Source organism: Macaca mulatta, chromosome 7 (assembly GCF_049350105.2).
Source record: "Macaca mulatta isolate MMU2019108-1 chromosome 7, T2T-MMU8v2.0, whole genome shotgun sequence".
Taxonomy (NCBI): Eukaryota; Metazoa; Chordata; class Mammalia; order Primates; family Cercopithecidae; genus Macaca; species Macaca mulatta.
In genome coordinates, this window is record NC_133412.1 from 163,252,307 (window position 1) to 163,269,387 (window position 17,081).

At 39.4% G+C, this 17,081-nt stretch overlaps 1 protein-coding gene across 3 annotated transcripts in view; it reads left to right on the forward strand.

The window, feature by feature from the left end:
• TDP1 (tyrosyl-DNA phosphodiesterase 1) overlaps positions 1–17,081 on the forward strand; it is a 92,955-nt gene that overhangs the window by 37,564 nt on the left and 38,310 nt on the right. For all 3 annotated transcript variants that reach the window (XM_028850203.2, XM_015144309.3, NM_001257779.1), the window contains 4 exon segments: positions 1,604–1,789; positions 2,411–2,459; positions 4,639–4,705; positions 6,399–6,506. In XM_028850203.2, the coding sequence (XP_028706036.2) occupies positions 1,604–1,789; positions 2,411–2,459; positions 4,639–4,705; positions 6,399–6,506 (410 nt within the window).

The following is a 17,081-nucleotide window of genomic DNA, read 5'->3' on the forward strand; positions in this document are numbered from 1 at the left end:
ATGCTGTCTTCCTGGAGATGTATAAAGAAAGTCACTTTAAAGAAAGTGATGGTATAAAGAAAGTGACTTTTTATTCCAAAGCTGGCTTAGAGGAATAAGTACAGGCTTCCTGTCTTAAGGGCACTGCTTTGCTCTTGGCCCAGAAAGTGGACAGTTTTAAAAGGGGGCCTAGCATGAATGGCACGCAGAGGAGGAAGCAAGCAGGTGGATAATTCCTTATGTTCTGCCTTCTCTACCAGGCAGTCCATTTGGTCTCTTCCTGGGCAGAACTAGGTTGTAAAGATGGCCGAAACTCTCCAGGTGGGAGAGTTTCTTAGTGGGCATACTTTGGGTTGTAAATTTACTGCTGTCCCTCAAGGCAGTGCCCTGGTGGGAGAAAGTTCTGCTCTGGAGCTTCTAAGCACAAAGTTAGATGAACTTGCCCTGTAGGGAGTGGCTGCTAAAGGAAAAGTAAAAGGTTATAATTGCATTTCTAAAGGGCTAAGTAGGAAGTGGGGAAGGAGTTGGGGGGAACAGTGAAAAGAGAAAAGTAGGGAAAAAATAATTGAAAAAATACTTTTTTTTTTTTTTAAAGAAATATGGGGGTAGCCTCAGATCCCATAGATTAAGGGCTCCGTCCCACAAGACTGTCCCTCTCCCTCAGACACCAGTTGCAAGTCTGGGCCTCCAGAACTTCTGGCTGACCAGCTTCAAGTTGAGGTTCCCGTGATCTTCTCTTTGGGTTTGATTAATTTGCTAGAGCAGCTCACTGAACTCGGGGAAACACGTAATGTTTACTGGCTTATTATAAAGGATACAGATGAAGAGATGCATAGAGCAAGGTATAGGGAAGGGGCACAGAGCTTTCATGCCCTCTCTGGGTGCACCACCACTGTCCAGCAGCCTGCAGGTGTTCAGCTGTCAGAAAGCTCCCTAAACCCTGTCCTTTTGGGTTTTTAATGGAGGCTTCATTATATAGGCATGGTTGATTACATCACTGGCCACTGGTGATCAGCTCAACCTTTAGCCCCTCCTATCCCTGGAGGTTGGGGGGTTGTGCCAAAAGTCCCAGTCTTCTAATCATGCCTTGGTCTTTATCGTGACCAGCCCCCATCCTGAAGTTACCTAGGGTCTGCCTGCCATCAGTCTCATTAATATACAGAAAGACATCACATTGGAAATCCCAAGGATTTTAGTAGTTGCATGCCAGGAAACAGGGATGAAGACCAAATACATATTTCATAGTATCAAAGGTGCATTAAACAATTGTGATTTCAAGTAAAAAATCTAATTTCATATGACAAGTTGGTGGTTTATCTGAAATTTCTACTGAAATGGGCCTTTTTAAACTTTTTAAATCTGTTTTTGCTTTTAGCACAAATCAAAGAATTTTGGAAAGGAGACCTTCTGTCCATCTACTCCATTAAAAATATGTTTTTAGTATTTAAAAAAAATTTCCCAAAGAAGAAAAAATGTATATGTGTGGGTATGAAATTGATCATTAGTATTTTCAGCTTTTCTTGTTAATTAGGCATTCCAAGAGCAGAAAACTGTTTTCAGGTATTACAGCCTTTCTGTTAAGATTATTTGAGTCACGTTAACATTCATTTTTATTCTTTCCCAGCTTCTGAAAGACCATGCCTCATCCATACCTAACGCAGAGTCCTGGCCTGTCGTGGGTCAGTTTTCAAGCATTGGCTCCTTGGGAGCTGATGAATCAAAGTGGTTATGTTCTGAGTTTAAAGAGAGCATGCTGACACTGGGGAAGGAAAGCAAGACTCCAGGAAAAAGCTCTGTCCCTCTTTACTTGGTGAGTTCTCGTTCTCATTGAGGTCATTTACTTTTATTCTCTACACAGGAGAATTGAAAATTGGTCCTCTTTGTAATGGAGAGATGTTTTATTCTGTGATTTTTTTTTTTTTTTTTTTTTTGGCGTGGGAGGGGGCGGGGTACAGAAAGAGCAGTACATTAGCATCGTCATTTGTAATCAAGTTGCCTTAATATCCAGTGCTAAGAGCTTGCTGATTTATTCAGGAGCTCCATTGCAAACACAGACTGGCCTGTGATTTTTCTATCCTTTCTTTCAGGTTGCTGCACCAAGGAAGAAAATATTTGATGTAGCATAGCCAGCAGAATTAGGGGCATTTTTAATTATTTAGAGACCTGTGAATTAATAGTTAATTTTCCATTCAATGTTAACTTGAATTTCAAAGGAAAAAATATTCAAATTGAAGTATAATTTTACATCAAATATGGTTCTTGTTTCATTACTAATTCATTTTTTTGTAAGATGAGAACTTTTAAAAATTTAAAGTATATTCTCTAATTTAAAAGTATTTTTAACAGATTTTCATTTTCTTAAAAGCTGATTATCATTCTTTTTTTTCAACATGGTACCTTCTGAGTTTTATTGTTTTTCTCTTATTTTTAGATCTATCCTTCTGTGGAAAATGTGCGGACCAGTTTAGAAGGATATCCTGGTAATTCTTGGGGAGACTGTGTCAGTTGTGTTTTATGTATATTTCATGAATGTCCTGGTAAAATTTTACCAGTATTGGTTAGAAATTTGGAGATGGTTTTCACTTAACTGTATAAGGATCATGAAAATAGGCAATATCAAGCTCTACGTTCTGCAGATGATACCCCTCAGTTTGGGTGTGTTATTAATCCTCACAGAAACCCTCTGCACAATGGTTTTCATTTTTACTGGTAAGGTAACCAGCAGGTTAGTTGTCCAGACAAGATAGCCAAATAAAATCAACTTCCCCTTACTCTTCAGTGCCTTTTCAGAGCTTATCCAGCATACCTTCCTCTCATCTCTTTCCACATCCTCCCTTCCTGTGTTTGAGGTACCATGTGGTCCTTTTAAATGCCTGATACAGATATATTTAAGGTCTGGAATTTTTAAAATTTTGCCTTTGGTGTAACATTGTTGATGTGTCTATTCTGTCAAGGGCTTCACCTGCAAATGCCTAAGATTTTTTGTAGGCATCCGTCAACCTTGTCCATTTCCCTTATACTCATACCAGGCACTAAACCTTTATTCGGAATTCAGCAGCCCCCTAGTTAGTGTAATCAGGAGGTGTTAACCGAAAACCCAAATAGTGGCTGTCTCTGGAAAAAGCAAAGTCTAATTGGCATTGGCATTTGCTGATGGCTAGAGCAGAATGTGCTGAATTAGTCCATTTATTGCTTATCAGGCTCAATAAGAAAAATCTGCCAGAAAAATCTCGCTAGAGTTTGGAGTGTATTTGCCCATTTTTTTGCTTTTTAATGGAAAAACCAAAATTACTTCACTGAGACTCAGGGATACAGTAGTGGTTTTTCTTTGATCCTCTTTTTGCGCCTCTAATAGGCTAGATTCATTCAAAGTATATGTTTAATGGGGAACAACATGGTATTTTTAACAAAGCTGTTTTATAACTGGCTTTGAAACTGAATGTTTTTAGTTATTTGAAGTTGAAGACAGGACATGCCCTATTTGATATGTCAGAGATGTTTGGATATAGATCTCTTTGGGTATAGATCAGTGTGGAGAAGTTCCAGCATGTGTTTGGAAAGTCACTGATAAATCCACTGTGGAGTTTTCTTCGTTTCAAAAATGAGCAAGCATTGACTTCTAATTGTATTTCCACTTGGAACTTTCTTTATTCTCTTTGCAAGAATAAGGCTTTTAGAATTCCTTTTTTCAAACTGAACTGTTTACTGAATGTTTTGTTTTTTAGCCATTCTTTTCTATTTGTCAGAATCTGTTCAGCCAGTACAAAGTCTGTTTGGAAATAGTGTGTAAAGGTGAAGTAGAAGGAGCACTGACATCTCGTCCTAGATTTCCTCCCCAAGTGTCACGGTCTTGGGCAAAAACAGAGGCTGTCCAGCTGTGTCTTATTTGCATAAGGAGAGTAGGATGGGCCAGGATTCTAACACCTCAGATCTATGCAGTTATAGATGTTAAATTACCATCACCAAGTAATTCAATTATAATTTTTTCTTTTCAAAGTGTACTTTTAATGGGGAAAAGCGTGGTATTTTTAACAAAGCTGTTTTATAACTGGCTTTGAAACTGAATGGTTTTAGTTATCTGCAGTTGAAGTTTTGAAACTGAATGGTTTTAGTTATTTGCAGTTGAAGCTTTTGCAGGAAAAAGCTCTGTTCCGCTTTACTTGGTGAGTTCTCGTCCTCAATGAGGTAATTTACTTTTATTCTTGACACAGGAGAAGAATTGTAAATAGTCCTTACATTCCTGATGGGAGAAATCTTTTTAATGTGTTCATAATTCCTGCTCTGAATGTTGAATGGGTTTCTAAAAAGTGATTAGCAAGTTGTCATTAGTTTTCACTATGTTTGTGTTACATGAGCCTTATTTAAAGGCATCCCATGACTATACTTTGTAAAGTATATGATCATCACTTACTTTTGCTTATAAGTCTGGATGTTTATAAGATTTGTATAAAGTTAAAACTGAAGGAAGGAAATCTCATTAAGAGAACATATCTAATGCAAGTATAGAGATATTCTTTCAAATAACTGTTCTGTAAGATGAAGTAATAGAAGTAGTTTTTTTCCTGTTACCTTCTTGCTGTTTATTATAGATTTTCCTCTTAATGAGGGCTCCTCAAATTATATTTCATAATTTTTATTGTTTTATTTTTCTTTTAAAAGCTGGGGGCTCTCTTCCCTATAGCATCCAGACAGCTGAAAAACAGAATTGGCTGCATTCCTATTTTCAGTAAGTAATTGGTTTAGACTGCTGCTATTGCTTCTTTAGGAATTAGAATGTTATTTATGTCACTGGTTTGTTTTTTTTAAAAAGGAACTTTATGTAATATAGCTATATTCTTTCATCTACATATGTTAGTGATAGAAATAATTTAAAACAAGGTTTTGAATTTTTTTTTGGAATAGGTTCTTAATACCAAAGAGGAAAATTTATTGCTGTGAGGTTTCTATTTAAATATTGGCATGCCAAGAAAGATAAATAAAAGATCATGCTGGGTAGTTTAGAATTTACATAAGCAGTATTTTAGTTCATTTTTCCAAAATATAAAGTATCATTATTCTGTCTGTACCATCATATGTGCAGCTGCAAGCTTGGTGAGGGCAGATTCTATGCTGCTGTTTCCTGAGGATACAGGATAGTATCTGGCATGTTGTCAAGAGTTCAGTAAATGCTGAGTGGACAAGTGAAGGGAATGTGCTTCATCCTTCTCCAGCCACAGCAGTTGCACAGCCTGCATATGCAAGGCCAGTCTGTTTCATGCTTGTCTCAACAGGTGTTTGCTGTGCTGGTTAGCCAGAAATGAAAGTAGAATTACTTTGAATTATAGCTTTCAGCTGTAATTCAGTGTGTTATCCTGAAGCTTTTCTTTAATGCTTTCTTGAGAGGTTTTTCCTTACAGAGGACATTTTTTTATATTGAACTCCTTTCAGTATTATATTATTAAATTCACTTGAATGAAGACAGTGATGGTACCTACCTAAGCCTGATTCTGTTTTCACAGACGATCTGGTAATCTGGGGGGACCATCCTCCTATAAGTAAGGATTGTTGCTTCATTATATAGGTTCCCATAGAACCATAGTCTACAGTATTGGAAACTTAGAAACCAAACTCAGATTTGTGAATGTCAGCATTTGACTAAAGTGTTTCTGCCCTCGCTTTTCAGCATTCATTTTTTTCATATACTGTTTGTATTTTGTCTTTTTTGTATTTTGTTTCATTCAACAAGCTTTTGCTGAGCCTGTATCGTAACACTCCATGGGAGCATGATTCTTCCCTTTAAGGAGCTCACAGTTCAGGCAGGAGACATATGCACACATGCTGTTAAAAGCACAACAGAAGGGCCAGGTGCCGTAGCTCACACCTGTAATCCCAGCACTTTGGGAGGCCGAGGCGGGCAGATCACGAGGTCAGGAGATCGAGACCATCCTGGCCAACATGGTGAAACCCTGTCTCCATTAAAAATACAAAAAATTAGCTGGGCGTGGTGGCGGGCACCTGTAGTCCCAGCTACTCGGGAGGCTGCGGCAGGAGAATGGCATGAATCCAGGAGGTGGAGCTTGCAGTGAGCCAAGATTGCGCCACTGCACTCCAGCCTGGGCAACAGAGCAAGACTCTGTCTCTAAAAAAAAAAAAAAAAAACCAGAAATAATATGTATGCGTGTATGTATGTTCATGGCAAAAATGGAAAGGCTATATGCTGAAAGGTTACAGTTCTTGTGAGAAGTGGGAAGTTTGTAATTCTAAAATGGGCATGCGTTATTTGAACGCAGTTGTATAAAATATCACAGGTCACAGAGTCGTGTAGCCACTGTTAATTTTTAGATAATAGGCTTTTTCTTTTCATGCAGTTTCCTAATATTAGGATTAAGATCAATTTGTTTTATTTTGTAATTAGTGACTTGTGTCTTTTCTGTCACTAGCAAATGGTCAGCTGAGACTTCTGGCCGCAGCAATGCCATGCCACATATTAAGACATATATGAGGCCTTCTCCAGACTTCAGTAAAATTGCTTGGTTCCTTGTCACAAGGTAAACAGTCCTTACATTCCTGATGGGAGAAATCTTTTTAATGTGTTCATAATTCTTGCTCTGAATGTTGAATGGGTTTCTAAAAAGTGATTAGCGAGTTGTCGTTAGTTTTCAGTATGTTTATGTTACATGAGCCTTATTTAAAGGCATCCCATGACTAATCCCTTTGTAAAGTATATATGATCGTCACCTGCTTTTGCTTATAAGTCTGGATGTTTGTAAGATTTGCATAAAGTTAACATTTACTTCTATTATTTAATACCTCAATAGGGGTTATGCAAATTGACATTTGGGGTAAGTACAGAAGAATAATGAAATGTTAAAATTAATATTTTTTTCTTAGTTTCTCCTTAAGTAATTAAAACCCGAGGCATTCAAATCTCTTATGTGTCCTTTTCTAAAACATCTTTAAGATGTAATTCACATACCATAAAACCTGCCCATTTAGTCTCTACTATTTAATGGTTTAGTATAGTCACAGAATTATGTAACCATTGCCATAATCTAAATTTAGAATATTTTCATCACCCCTATAAGAAACCACCTACCTGTTGGCATTTTTGTGTCTATTTTTATAGGAAGATAAATTGCTATGCCCTTTGAAAACTAGAACTTTAGTTCCTGACTCCCAGGCTGAACCGAACGATTAGGCATCTCTTCATTATTCAGTAACATAATTAATGTCAATAGCAACTAATTAAAGTATCACAGAGTAGAATTATTTCTTTAAGAGAGGAACAGCACTCATGAACAAACTTTTAAACAAAAGAGCCACTTACATCTTCTTGGAGAAAGAGAAAGATTTATTTTAAGGAACTGGCTCATGCAGTTGTGGGGGCTGGCAAGTCCAAAATCCATAGGGCAAACCAGCAGCTTGGAGATTTAGTAAGACTTGGTGTTGCAATCTTGAGTTTCTTTCTACTTTATTGGAAAAGTTTAATTTAATGTCTGTTTGGGTGTTGTTTTCCCTCAAAGTGTAATAAAAAGGTGATGTACTTCACAGAAATTGCGTATTATTGATTCTGTTTCAAGGGTATTAAGGGAAGTGGAGATTAAAGTAACCCTGTGAGTAATCTTTTTCTAAAGGCAAAGTTTTTGTAGTTCAGTTCAATGGTAGTGTGTGCTTCACTGTGGGAACACAAAGAGCCAGGAAGTATGAGCCCTGCCATGCATGTGACCCTGTATCCTAGGTGTCTACCTTTGTAAGCACTGTATTGTAAGCACTCTTAGAAATGTATTGCCTTGCTGGGGCAGAGGCAGGATCAAATGAGAGATCAGCTAAACTAAGTAAAGAGGTGCTGTTGTAAGGAGGCCTAGAAGTAAGCCTGAGAGAAAACCCAGATGGATTAGAAGGAACTAGTGAAGACAAAGGCCATGGAGGTGGGAAAATACACGGGGTTTTCAAGGAACAGCCGAGTGATTCCATGAGGCTATGTAAAAGGAAACACAGGTTCAGATACCTTTAGCATGTATTTTCTAAAATTAAGTCAGAAAACATCCACTGTCAGTTTACTCATTTAGTATCTTGTCAGTTTTGTACTGTGAATATCTGCTTTAATGTTGAATGGCTGTTACTAAATTAAGCAAATTATAGTTATTTGAAGTTTATTGTAAGAACTTGAAATTTGTCATTATGGATTTGTAGCTTCTAGTTTTATTCTGTAATAACTGGACTGAAAGCTCTATCTACTTCCTAAATGTTTAAAGATTAATAGCAACAACATTCATTCAGCAATTTCAATACGCCAGATTGTTCTGGGTGAGCAGTCATGTGTATTTACTTATTTAATTCTCACAACAGCTCTATGATGACCAGGAGGCACAGAGTGATTAATAAGCTGCCTAGTATCATGCAGTAATAAGTGGTGGAACCCAGACAGCAGCACGCCTCTTCTCTACTGTCTGATGCCCCTCTTAATCCACGTACAGGTTTAGTGTACCTGTTTTCTTTTTTTTTTTGAGACAGAGTCTTGCTCTGTCACCCAGGCTGCAGTGCAGTGGTATGATCTCAACTCACTGCAAGCTCTGCCCCCTGAGTTCACGCCATTCTCCTGCCTCAGCCTCCCATGTAGCTGAGACTACAGGCGCCCGCCACCGCGCCCAGCTAATTTTTTGTATTTTTAGTAGAGATGGGGTTTCACAGTGTTAGCCAGGATGGTCTCGATCTCCTGACCTCGTGATCCACCCGTCTCGGCCTCCCAAAGTGCTGGGATTACAGGCGTGAGCCACCGCGCCCGGCTGGTGTGCCTGTTTTCTACAAAGACTAGTTAATTCCGAAGAAATTGTGTCAGGCTTTACTTTGATTGTTGTATAAAAGAGGAAAGGGACATTGGGCATTCCAATATGATTGCAAGATTTCTAAGAAACATAAATAACAACTTAGATACATAGAGCCCACTCTCTCAGCCCTTCCATAACCAAGGAAAGTGTAGATTCCCAATATAAGTGGCATCTCCCAGTAAGCAGCTCCCTTGATTAGGTTTGGACATTTTGTCTGTCTGTCACTTTTTCTGAATCTGCCAGAAAGAATGTTCCCAAACCGAACTCATCATATGTAGATGGAGATTTGTTTTCCCAACATTCTTGTTTGCCCTTGTGGCACCTGTCTCTTATTACCAGGTTTAAAGCCTGAATGTCCTCTTTCACTCTTCCTTCAAATGTTGGGCAAACATTTACTGAGGTCCTCCTGTGGATGCCTGGCACTCAGGATAAAACAGAAGATCTAGATAGTGCCTTTTAGATGCTCACAGTCTCTGATGTGAGGAGCCAGACACAGAAATAATTACAATAGGAAGAGACCAATTCTGTGCTTGAGGTGGGCACGTGGATGCTTTGGAAATAGCTATCAAAGCCTATTCATCTTTGAAATGTTTCAAAAGTTTCCTATACCAGTCCTTGCAATTACCAGGTCAGAAACTTATCACCTGGACTTCTGAAAGGGTTTCCTATCTGTTGTGCCATTACGTGGGTGTTCTTCACAGGCCACTCATCCTGGTTGCCCATGCCCCTTCACCTTTCTGAAACGTAGAGTTTCCTCATTGTCCTGTGTTCAGAATTCCCCACGTCCTGTAGGCTAAAGTACAGATTCCTCAGTTTGGAAGTCATGCCCCAGCCACACCATTTTCACCATTCTTACCCATTAATACCCAACAGGAACTTTGAGAAGAAGCCAGGCTAGCCTCCTTTGCCCCTGAAGTCATCCAGCCAGGAGCCCATGTAGTTTCCTCTCCTGATCCTTTCATCCCTTTTCTCTGTTTCTTCAGTTGCTACTCATCTTTTAAGAGTTGTGTTCAGGTCCCATCTCCTCCTGGAGCCTCTTTCAGCCTCTGCTGGTCCCTCCCTGTCCAGATCCTTAGATCCATGTGCCGCCAGTGGAGCTCACAGCTCCTACACCTCACTATTTTGTCTCTCAAGCATGAGCTTTAGCATTGTCAGACAGTACTAGATGAGATGGTCATGTCTACTATTGAACAAGTCTTGCCGTGGACAAGTTTCTTAATCTCTCTGAGCCTCAGACTTCTCATCTGAACAGCAACTATGAAGGTTTGAGGTGCCAACCATGGTGACCTGTGGGAGTAAGAAGAACGGGGCAGGGGAGAGAATTGACCTGCATTAAGTAGCCACCATGTGGCAGACACTTCTGGTGCTTTACCTACATAGTAGTCTCTTTCAGTCCCCACAAGAGCTGTGAGGTGGCATTATCCCCTCCCTCCGCTCAATGAGGAATAAGGCAGCAGAGTTGAGGCAGTTCTACCCATTACTCAGCAAATATGTATTGGCCACTGTGGCAAGAAGAGAGTAATTAAGATGAGGTTCTCATAGAATTTACATTTGCATGAAAGAGATTTACCAAAGAATTCATTGTATACATATTAATTAATTGCACTTGTAATGCTTTTTGACTATTCTACATAGGTGGGTTTTTACCCAATAAGACCTTAATTTTCAGTCTTTCAGCCAAAACATCACTTCTGGAGCCTGGTGGCTTCCATAATGCCCTAGATTCCTGCATTGTCAGTGTTCTTTCTCTATTCACTGTGGTTGCTTGTGTAATTATCTGGCTTCCCCTGTAGACTCTGAGGCCAAGTCCATGCCTGTCTTGTTCAGCATACCCTGGTGACTGGCCAGGTGCCTGACATGTGAAGGCTGACGAAGGCTAGGATGGAAGTGGTAACTGTGAAAGCACTGCCTAGACTGCATAATGGAACATGGGAGGGCCCTCAAAGATGATTCCTGAGTTTGGGATGTGGAGATGGGGATTGTCACTGATATCAGTATAGAAGTCAGGGAATGGAATTGGCCTCCCACAGTGGGATGATGGTGAATTTGATTGCAGATTCATTTATCATGGTGGGGACTTCAGGTGGAATTGTTTGTTGGAGATGAACTTAAAACTGTGGTGTACATATAGTATGTTTTGGAGTTTGGGTTAGTACTGATTGTTGACACCATAATCCTTTGTGACTTCCTGAGGAGAATATAGCAGATCAATGCCTGGGCACTGAAGAACATAGAAGAAATACATATCAGGTGGGCTTTTCATGCCTACCAGGTGTTGCATTGCCAAGCAAATGAATTGGATTCAAGCCATCCCTCCTGGGTTGAAGAGCAACTGGTCACACATTCTCCATGAAATAACCTTTCTTCTACTAAGAAAAATGTTATATATATATTCTGTTTTGGGTATCAGATTTAACCATTTTTATCCAGCACATAACTTCTGAGCACCTACTGTGGACCACACACTTTTCTAGGTGCTAAGAATGCAATAAACAATAAAACATCTTGACTTTATGTTCTGGTGCTGGGAATTATACAAAAAGCAAAGAAGTATGTTTATATATGCAAATGGTGGTAAGTGCTATACAGAAAAAATGGAATGATAATTTAGGTGCACAGTCTTTAATTCTAAATTCTTGGTACCATATGTAGTTCAATATTTGGATTTTAGAAAGATAATATGGTACCTATACTGTCTGTTAATATGCCTAGTAGTATCTGGACCAACACTTTATAATAAAACATTTTGGAAGCAAAGATCACAGGTAGCCTCATGTCATCTTAGTTCAACTTTTGTTGCCCATTGAGTTAAGATCAAGTTTTGCTATCAAATGAAATGAGTTAAATGCTTTATTTGAAATTTGGTTTAGGTAGTTGTTTTTAAATTTTCAGAGCTAACATGTAGTTCTTAACCAGTAGTTCCAGGCACAGTTCCAAGCACATTTTTTATATATATATATATATTAATTCATGTAATCCTCATAGCCATTCTACAGTGTATCCATGAATCCCCTTTTCAGATGGAAGAACTGAAGCACAGAGGTTAAACACGGTACCCAAGAACCCAGAGTCCCCACCCTCAAACACTGTCCTGTAGGGTATGAGTGCCCGGGTTGGGGAGGGAGGCTGCTCCTTAAAGAAGAGGGTCAGAGAAGGCCTCCTGATGTGGTGACATTCATGCAGAGACCTGAAAGAAGTAAGAGAAGAGCCATGTGGATGGGTCGCTGAGGGAAAGCATTCCTGTGTGGGGTGGGGAGTGGGAATATGCTTGCTGTGTTTGATTAACAGCAAAGTAAGTGTTACTAGAGTCAATAGAATGGATGGGTAGGTGAGTTCAGAGCAGTAGTGGGTGGCCAGACTTTGCCTTTTTACCTGCTTTCAGATATTACTGTTTCTTTGATGCCTCCTGGGTTGCCTGAGGCTTCATTAGTTGTGGGTCTATGGAAAGCAGTTCAATGAATGTTATAATTTGAATTGATTGGAATAATTGAGTGCTTTTCTAAATGCTTGTTCCATGAGATTTTGTAGAATAAGATGTGATTTTAAATAGCTGACTTTAGCTTATACTCAAATAGGGTGTCTCTCAACAGGACACTATTGTTATTTTGGTCAAGATAATTTTTTGTTATACAAGATTGTCCCATGCATTATAAGTTATTTAATAACCTGGCCCTCACATACTAACTGCCAAGTCCTGGTGAAAGCTGAAAAAAAAAAAAGCCTTATACATTTCTAAATATTCCCTAGATTTTATGCTCTGATGGACAATATCATCATCCTTGAGAATAAATTCAAAAGTTTATGAACAACGGATATAATATATCCTTTCATTTAATATATTTACTTGCTTTAGAATAGTGAGGCAAGACTGTAGAGAGCACTGGATTCTAGTCCAAATGAAGTGCTCATGCCCAGCAAATCTAATGCTGTGTCAGCAAAGTAGCAGACATACTAGATTTTAAGAATTGGATTTTAGTCAAAGGTAAATAGGTCAAAAGCTACATAAATTTAACTTTTGATATTTTTCTACTTTATTATTACTACTGATCCATACTAATGTTTGGGTTTGGAATGAATAACCAACTCCTCTTTATTAAGTACAATAAAATTAAATTCCCCAGAAAAAATTATAGGGGTAATAAGCACAGTGAATGATAGGCAGTATGAATTTTGACTTTTAACATGATAGACTTTGAAAAATAATCTAGAGCTACATATCCAAATAAGTGTTTGAAAGTAGGTGCTTTGGCCAAAAACATTGCCATTGCTCAAGTTTTCTTGCCACTCTTCCAAGTTCTTTCAAAATGAGTTGACATGACACGTTAGCAAATAAGTATTGTTTCTTAACAGACACTCTTTGTTTTCAGCCTTGCATTAGTTTTCTGTTCCTTTGTAATATATGATCACAAACTAAGAGGGCTTAAAACAATACAAATTTACTATTCCATGGTTCCCGTGGGTCAAGAGTCTGGGCGTGGATCAGCTGAGCCCTCTGCTCAGTGTCTCGCCAGGCTAAAATCAAGGTGTCAACCCAGCTGTGATCTCATCTGAAGCTTGGGGTCCTCTTTCAAGCTCACGGTTGCTTGTGGCTGTGAGCCTGAGGTTCCTGCTTTCTTGTCGGCTGTCAGCCAGGTATTCTCAGCTCCTAGGTGCTTCCCGTGGTGTTCTGCCGCATTCCTCATGGGGTGCTTCTTGGAAACCGGCAGGATGATCTATCTCAGAAAGGACCCAACCCAAGCCCACCCAAGATTATTTCCCTTTTGAGTAACTTAGTTAATTAATTGATAACCGAATTATGCAAGTGAAACTCCATCATATTCACAATTCTGGCTCATCCTCAAGGAAAGGGGATATACAGGCATGTGCACCAGGGGCCATCTTTCAATTCTGCTTTCCACAGACTTCACTGAATTTTTTTTTTTCTGAGATGGAGTTTCGCTCTTATTGCACAGGCTGAAGTGCAATGTCACGATCTTGGCTCACTGCAACATCCGCCTCCTGGGTTCAAGCGATTCTCCTGCCTCAGCCTCCTGAGTAGCTGGGATTACAGGCATGCACCACCACACCACGGCTAATTTTGTATTTTCAGTAGAAATGGGGTTTCTCCATGTTGGTCGGGCTCGTCTCGAACTCCCGACCTCAGATGATCCGCCCACCTCGGCCTTCCAAAGTGCTGGGATTATAGGCATGAACCACTGTGCCTAACCCACTGATATTTCTTTCCTAGTTCGATTTACCCTCTTATTATCCAATCTTGGCTGGAATTAATTTTTTACTGTTTCCAAAATTGGGGTTTGTTTTCTATAGTTAAGCAAAAGTACCCTTGTACACACTCGAAAGACTGAACCTCCGGCTCCAAAGCTCTTTGAGAAGTGAAGTTCTATACTTTCGTGGAGCCAAAAGAGGCAGCTGTACTGGAGTAAGGGACCAACCCCGCAGCATGACTGCTTTGGAGAACCATATTTACTTGGGTATGCAGAGTTTTTAAAAACAATAGTCCTATAAAAGATTCGTAGAATCACAAAAGATCTGATTTCCTAATCTTAAAAAATCTCATCCCCTTAGAAAATGTATTTTGTATGGTTCCTATTGGGTCTACATAATATCTTATTGCCTGTTATGTCTCTACCCATCATAAGTAGAGGATGTTGACTTCCTGATCATTTGGACTTTGTTTCATCCAGTTGACATTTCACAAATGTGAAAACTGGCTACAGAAGGTCAGGAGTTGGAATCTTATACAAATGCTAGCCTTAATATAGTTTTTAATCTTCCCTTTTATTATTTTAAATATAAATAACAGTTTTCATTTCCTCTCTTTCATTATGTGTTGTGACTGAGGTTCTGACTGAAAGCATTTTTCATAGACCCTGGGTCATGTTTTAGTATATAGTTGCCATAGTAACCACATCACCAAGAATCATAAAATCTGCACCAAAACCTTTTTTAATGAAGTTTCTGCTGAACTATCTGCATTAGAAGTTTCCTTTTACTGTAGAGAAAATGAGTTTATAATTATCAGGCTTCATTGCCTACCAGAATACTCATTGTGATCTTTGGTAATTATTCTTTAGTGTTTGTGCTTTCTGGCAGATTGGCTAATATAGTGCCTAGTTCGGTACCTGGCCTGTAGTGGCTCCAAACTGAATGAATGGTATCCCCCTTAATCTAACTGCAGTTTATTTTCAGACTGCTTCTCAGGTTTTATTTTTTTCTGTACTGTCTAGAATAACCATACTTTTCTTTCAAGTTCTAATTCAAATGCTCCCCTTAAAGTGAAACTTTTTGTAGCTCAGCAGACATTATTTTTTCCTTTGTGTTTTCATGGCGCTTTTTACTTGGTCCTTTTTACATCTTCCCAGTTGATTCCTTTTTTTTTTTTTTTTTTTTTTTTGAATATCTTTTCTCACTGCTTCTGTAGGCATCGACCTGATTGCTTCTTTCTGGATCCCTTTGCTTCCCTGTATCATGAGCTTCGGGTGAGCAAGGTGCCTGATCTTACTCATCTTTTTCTGCTTAGCATCTAACACTGCATGGCACATGGGTAGTGACCAAAAAATATCTCAATCAGTGCCCTTTTAAAAACTTATTTTTTTCAAATAGGTAACATACACAATATATAAATGGTATATAAAGAAGGTATGTCTTCCCATTCCCGTTCCCCAACCTGCTCCTCATCTGGAAACCACTACTACTAGTTGCTTGGGTTTAATAGCTGTAACCCATCAACATTTTTAAACCCAGGGTCCACAAATGATGACGTTACCCAGTCATCTAGCATATTATGGAGGAAATAACCTGAGATAGAGTCCAAAGATCCAAGTCCTAATTTGAGATTGCCACTTACTAGCCTTGCCACTTAAATTTTGGAAAACGCATTTATACCCTTGGCTTTTATCTCATTTATGGAATCCCAAGGATGATGATAGAAAACATGTGGTTGTTTCCTTTTAAACAGTATGCTGTGTTTAATATTAGTTCACTGCTTGATTTTTCATGTCTCTCATATTCATTAGGCCTCTTAGGATTTAAGAAAGCACCTTATAAAGCCTTTATCTGTTTTGCCTGTGTAACACATCCGTATAACATATATGACCTTAAGACATATTCAGGCTGGGTGCAGTGGCTCACACATGTAATCCCAGCACTTTGGGAGGCCAAGGTGATCGGATCACCTGAACTCAGGAATTCGAGATCAGCCTGAGCAACATGGTAAAACCCCATCTCTACCAAAAAATTTATTTAAAAAAAAGGGGAGGGGGCATGGTGGTGTGCACCTGCAGTCCCAGGTACTCAGGAGGCTGAGATGGGAAGATAACTTGAGCCTGGGAGATTGAGGCTGCAGTGGGTCATGATGGCACCACTGTACTCCAGCCTAGGCAACGGAGCGAGATCCTGTTTCCAAAAAAGATCTTTTCAGAGATATATAGCCTTTACTAAACCAAATATGTGGTTATTTTTATTTTTACTTTTTTTTTTTGAGACAGAGTCTCGCTGTGTCGCACAGGCTGGAGTGCAGTGGCGTGATTTCGGCTCACTGCAACCTCCGCCTCCCGGGTTCAAGGGATTCTTCTGCCTCAGCCTCCCGAGTAACTGGGACTACAGGTGCATGCCACCATGCCCAGCTAATTTTTGTATTTTTAGAAGAGACGGGGTTTCACCGTATTGTCCAGGCTGGTCTTGAACTCCTGACCTCGTGATCCGCCTGCCTTGGCCTCCCAAAGTGCTGGGATTACAGGCGTAAGCCACTGCGCCCAGACATATGTGGTTAATTTTTAAATTGCTCACAATTACTCTCTTTAATCAGGACAAGTACAGTCAGCCACATTTATACATTCAGAGAAACTCAAAATTAACAGTTCACTTGAACTTATTAGGATGTTATATTAGCTGGCGATTTCCTCTTTTGATTGGTTACTTGCTTTTATGGAGAGATATTTATGGTTTTTAATAAGATTTTCCTCCCATCTGTTTTGATCCTACCATAAAATCATCCCATGTTTGATGGGCAGCCGGTTGTTAGGGAAATTATTGGGACATGATGACAACTGTGGTATTTAAATTTTACCACAGGACTAAGCAGGAGGAAGATGAGGTTTAAGAGAAGCCTTGGTTAGTGCCTAGGTGTAATTGGCAAACCCAATGAGAACAGTTACGAAAGTTGTGTATTGTGGGTGGTCAGAAGCAAGGTGGGTACCTAACACATGCTGGATCACTGTTAGAGTTGCCTAGCAACTGACAGGCAATGCGGTTAGTCAGGGATGAGCAGAAATGTTGGTGCTGCCACTTCAGGAG